This window comes from Numenius arquata, chromosome 1 (assembly GCF_964106895.1).
Source record: "Numenius arquata chromosome 1, bNumArq3.hap1.1, whole genome shotgun sequence".
Classification (NCBI taxonomy): Eukaryota; Metazoa; Chordata; class Aves; order Charadriiformes; family Scolopacidae; genus Numenius; species Numenius arquata.
The window spans coordinates 108,227,722-108,233,721 of NC_133576.1; the positions used below are offsets into that span (position 1 = coordinate 108,227,722).

General features: G+C 41.5%; 1 protein-coding gene across 1 annotated transcript in view; it reads right to left on the reverse strand.

Annotated features, from left to right (window-relative positions):
- The window catches only part of ENOX1 (ecto-NOX disulfide-thiol exchanger 1), a 142,824-nt gene that overhangs the window by 95,641 nt on the left and 41,183 nt on the right, over positions 1-6,000 (reverse strand). The window contains exon 5 of the mRNA XM_074149048.1: positions 1,591-1,824. Within this exon, the coding sequence (XP_074005149.1) occupies positions 1,591-1,824 (234 nt within the window). The remainder of the gene's footprint in view (positions 1-1,590; positions 1,825-6,000) is intronic.

Here is a 6,000-nt window from a genome sequence, read left to right on the forward strand (position 1 = left end):
AAATTTGTGCATATATGCCAAGCTCTGGTCAAATGTCCCTCAGGAGAACCAAAGATCTAAACGCTTGGAATAAGTTTTAATTAAGTATGGAAACCTCCTAGAATGAAAAGAAAAACACTTCTAAATATAGACATCTTAAACATCTTGCAAAAACTCACATTCGGTTGCCCCAAGCGGTGGCTAGCCATACGGAAGAAATTGTCCAGACTTCTTGAATTTTCTGGCTTAGTTCAGGAAACCCCTAGGCCTTACTACATAAAGAAAAACTTCCCTTTAAGAGATTATCTCCTAAAATATTCAACTGAAAGCAGATTCTGGGAATAGATGAATCTAAATCTTTGTATTGTGTTGTGTTGCATTGTATTGTATTGTATTGTATAACCTCTAGAGGAGCTGGACTAAAAGCTAGGAAAGAATTAAAAATTTTTATATTTGGGCCTCTTTCCTCCTTTTCTCCTGGTCTACCAATACATCTACTTTATTTTACCAATCTCCCAGTTACTTAATGAATTATTTAACAGAGGAGTGTATGTGGTGAGAGGTAACAGTGACAACTAACAGCAACCAATGCAGTACTCAAAGAGACAGTAGGGTGCATCTCTGCTCCATGCTCCAAGGATGTAACACTTTGCACTGTCTTTCTTCAGCTTCCCAAACACGTTTCATAGTTAGAACAGAGGCCCACGTGTTGACAGATAGATAACCTAAATCTAATCTGGATAATTCTGAAACAGTGTCAAGACTCACAGTTTCTTGTGACCTGGCACACAGTTAAGTAACATGCTTGGCCACCACGTGGGGAAAGAATGCCAAACACAATTGCTAAACACTTAATGAAAACAAATACAACTCTAAGGGGTGTGAGCAGTTGTTTGTTTGATCTTCTTTACAATTTCTTTACCATGAATAATTTTGTTTCTTGGCTTTTTACTTTCTATGTTACCTATTAAAGACAGGAACCCCTGAGCTGCACCCTTGAAAAAAATTAACTCACTAAGTGTACCTAGAAAAAAACAAACGAGCAAACAAGCACATACCAAAACAAGACGCTATCTTGCACAAGTAATTCTAACCCTAAAGAGGGAATGAAAGAATGGATGGTGTGTGTCAGAGATAAGTTGTACCACTGCATCTGAGGGACAGGTTAGAATGCAGCTCATGAGGGCAATTTAAATGCCAGGAATTGGGACAGTCACATGCACGTAGTGTAGTAACATGTCAGTTAAGGAATAAAGACATTTTAAGAATCAGGCCTTCAATAGGAAAGATGTTTTTAACCGGTTGTCTTATTATGAGAGCATTTCCAAGGCAGATGATGACAGCAACTGAACAGAAAAAAAAAAAACCCACCATAGTATTCTGAAGATTGTGTTTTAGCTGTTAAAGCACAGGTAGATGGACAGCCGTCGTACATTTCTAGCAGGTGGGTGAGTATGATTACCATTGGCATAGAAATGGCAGAGGAAGAGGGGAAATCTAACAGGGCACATAATTAAATACATCGGCGAGAAATCAGCTCCCCTGCTCTGACTTCTGGATGGCTCTTGCTCTTGAGGAATAATACACTGAAAAGTATCAAACGCTGCTTACCTTTCAATTTTTCAGCCAGCAAAGCAGCTTCGTGTTCAGAATAATGCATTATTGCCGGAGGAGAAGGAGGGCGCAGTCTGTCTTCTTCCATTTTGCGTCTGTGGCGTTCTTCTCTGGCCAGCATTCTTTGTTTGCATTCCCATTCATAAAAGTCATCTCTTGCCTGAGCAAAATCAACATGAAGGCGACCTGAATCCTTTTTGTCTGTGCTAGATCCTAATCTCATGCGGTAACCTGAAATCAACAAGCAGAACTAACTGTTGCAGGACTTTGCTTTTTTTTTCCTCTCAAGTACAGCTAAGCAAAAATGTACATTAACAGATTCCCACACATCTACACAGGATCTATATCAATCATTGTATTTTCACAGGAAGATAAACATTCAACCACCCATTTTTCCTCGTAATTTTCCGCATCACCTATCAAAATATTAGATGAGCCAAAAAGTCGACCCAAAGGTACAGAATATACGTTCCTGTTTAGAAATGTCTCAAAATATGTAATTTTTCCACTTGACACTCCCAACCTTTGTAAGTGTAAAGGCCAGCTAAACAATAAACAACTATTAAAAAAGAGAGTGGTGTCATAACTGCACTGATGCTAGATCTCAAATTTTGAAGCTTCACAATTGCAAACATTGCTTCCCAAGTCCCCACTGGAAATAATCTGGCGGCAAATATAAACCACCTACAAATGATTTGAGTTCAGCACTCTTTAAAGTAATTTTAAGAGTGCAGATGGATTTGTTAGAGATTTGCAAGACCCCTTTCGGAACAAATAATGAACCCTGTTGTGCCTCACTTTTAGTGATGTTCTTCATAATTTGGTCAATGTATCATATGCTAAAGCTAGCAAAATGCAAAAGCTTTAAGTCCAGGGCTACAGAGCAGTACAACAGGGCCCTGCTCTGAACTAAAACCCTTGACTGCTGTCAGAGGACAAACAAATGATGCCAAAGCTATAAAAGGAGCTTTTCGTGACCATACTGTGGAAGAACATATGCTGAGCACCCGTCTTTTTTCAAGTTTTATTTCCAAGGCTGAAAGATACTTGCAGAGTAGTTTCTCTAACTTTTAAAATGCCAATTCAGAGAAAGTGTGAGAAAACACCACGTAGAAAGCTGCAAACAGAGCCTTCAGCTGCAGGTAAAATTAATCAGTCTGCACAGGGCCAGCTCTAGTTTCTCCATGCCAACCCGCTCCAGTAGCCTCAGAAGCAGAGCAGCCCAGCAGAGACTTCTCACAGAGATGAACTCTGCGCTGAGCTGGAACACAGGAGGCTCTTCAGAAACACACACTGCTACAACCTCTGCGTAATAACTCCAGAGACAGGAAACTCATGTTCAAAATGGCAGGAAAAATGTTTTTTCTACTGCTCTTGAACAGCAACCTAAGAGAACCCACTTTTCAGTCTCGTGGTTTGCCTGTGGATTGAAGAGCTTCAGCACCTCACCACCATAGTTAAAACTCAGTTTTGAACTCTCTCCAGGGGCAGCAAAGCTAAGACTTTTGTAGTAGATTAGGAGCATCTTTGCAAAAATGTGTATTTAAGTATACTCTGTTTTACTGCTGGAAAAACATCCTGCTGTATGAATGCAAGGGTCTTGTCTGTACTACAGCACATAGGAGACAATAGCTTCAAAGACATTAAATATCCATATGTGTTGCGATCCTTAAAAAAAAAACCCCAATCTGGGTGCCTTTTGATTTGACATTTTTCTTTCAAACACCTTGTGGAGTTCAGCTAAGTAGCCTGTCAGTGAGGAAGAGGTGTGACTTTCATTTTTCAGCAAGGAGCTAAAACCCAGAGGAAAAACTCGAGCTAAGTGTTTCAGAGTTCCTTCGAAGCCAGAAGGCATCGAAAGCTTCCATGGAACCTGCCAAATCTGGTCTCCAAGGTTCATGAGGTTGGGGTGAAGTAGAACTGAATATTGCAAGAACGGCAAATGAAGGGATTGTTATTTTAAAGCCCCCCTTTATTTTGCTCTGCTTTCTCTTGCTCAGAGCAGTAAACACAACTTTTTTTTTTTTTTTTTTTCCCCCAGAAGGCTGTTTGTGGTCATGTATGTTGTGGTCATGTCACCTCTAGTCACAAGGTGTTGAAGGGAAAAGTTACAGACACACCATATTCAGTGACACATAATAGAAGAGTGTGGGCAACCTTTTAGAGCTGTGCCCTGAACTAATGAGGGGGGGTAATTAGGTGGTTTTATCCACAGAGGTGTAGGCACGAAGGGGTCAGCCAACAGGGGTCAGTGGTTCAGCTACGCTGATAACCGTGACAAATGTTAACCCCCCCACACCAGTTCCACTCGCCAACTGCATTCCTCACACAGTGATTGCTCGGTGCCAAAACAGCATTATCAGCAACGTGAAAGGACACTGACAAGGTGCCGGGTCTCGTGAACCTAAAATTAGATCTCCCAGCTGGGCTGTTACTTTCCAGGAAGACACACTCTTCCTCTCCCCCCCGTCTTTCCCCTCCATTGGCAAGAGCATACTGGGCATGGACAGAGCGAGAAACACGGCACTGCAGGACGCAAGACTCTGGTGGACCTCAAAGCCCACTTAATCTGAATAACGAACTAATGAAAAGGACTGTGCATCTAGAGGTTGTGTGTGCACTGGCAAAGCTGAGTTTTATTAAAGTGGTCCTCATTTTTGAAGAAAATGGGGATAATGGAAAAAAACCAAACCCACTGAACAGTGGAAATTGCAGTTCAAAACCCAGTACGCTCTGAAGCACTGGACAAATGGTTCCCTTTAGATAACCAGTTTAAGCACCTCCAAATTAACAGAATTCTGAAACTGCCCATGAATCACACTGAAAAATCTGACTGCTTGTTAAAGTCTTAAGACTGAAGGTGGTCAGTCAGCCAGGTGGTTTCCACCAGCAGAGAAACAGAATAACCTGGGTCAGAAGGGACCTTGGATGTCACCTAGTCCAAAAACCCTCTCAGAGCAGAGTAAACTTCAAAGTCAGACCAGGTTGCTCAGGGCTTGCCATCTTTCCCTTAACAAAAGCAGCAAACGCTTTTGGCACGGTTTCTTGCACCCTCCTAAATCAGGCTTTGTGGACACTACAGGACCATTGGACTGGCCAACAAAGAACAGACTCCTTGACAGGTTGGTGGCCAGCAAGATGCTGTGTAGCAAGGGCTGCACAAGCGGCAGGTCCTATTTTGTATATAGGATCCTCAGGCAGCCATTTGGGATGGCAGCTCTGAGCAGTGGGGCAGCTGGGAAGCTCGCTCTTTTCCAGTAACATGTCTCTTTATTGATGTTCGAGGGTATTTGAATGTACGAGAGAACCACCTGCCATTGCCTCTCCTTCATGCACGGGCAATGATTTGCCTTCACAGACCCTTTTCCCCGTCTCTTTGCTCAGGACTGCAGCTAGCACTAACTGCGTGCCTGGCTTGTCATTTTTAATTTCAGTTTCACACACAATGGCAGAGGAAAAGACTTTGGGAAATTCGCCAAGATCCTCACTTTAAAGGAGCAGCAACAGGAAAAATTAATGAGGGCGCTAAATAAAAATCAAACACAGTATTTCCATATCACAGGTCTAGTCAAAACTCTGCGGGTTGACTTACCTTTGAGTGTTGCTATATTGGGGACCGGCCAATAGCTGCTCTCTAACTGGGGATCTAGATCAGAGTGTTGATGTTGATCAGCGAGAACATAAAATAAAACCAGTACACGGTACTAAATGGAAACCCATAGGGGAAAATATCAGCACAGGAAAAATGCATACACAGGCTTTTGGGGTATAAACAGGTCTGTCTCAAGCCACCTGTTCATCCCATATTTTCAAGTCTGGGGCCATCAATATTTGCAGGAGTTACTGAATTGTCAGCCACGATAGTAAAGTACATACAGTTTGGAGGAAGAGCTTTCTCATGGGCTGGTATATTGATTTTAGAAAGTTCCTCAGGAGATCAAAATGTAACTTTCAGGGCTAAATGAAATCCACCCTTCCTCAAGTAAACTTTTTTATCAGTCTTCTACCCATCTCCCAGTCTCCTTTTTACACATGTTTACTTGGGAATAGAAAGGAAAAAAAATCAGTGATTAAACTACTTGATGGATTTTGTAATCACTTGCACTATTCTGATGATAAGCAAGGGATAAATACAAAGTTTGATGAGATTAGATGGGGCAGACAGATAAAACTGATTAGGTAGACAAAATTACCATTATATTACAGATATCAAAGGCATGAATTTCCCCTAATATAACACAATCACAAATTCCATTTGTACGTCTCTTTTGTCTCTTACAGGGAAAACAAAATGCCTTAACAGTATGCTTTATCCCCAACATTTCATAATACATTATGCTTGAGAATGGAATAAAGACTGGTTAAAAACCCCCAATTATTTCAGTACAAACAAAACATGCCCCTGCC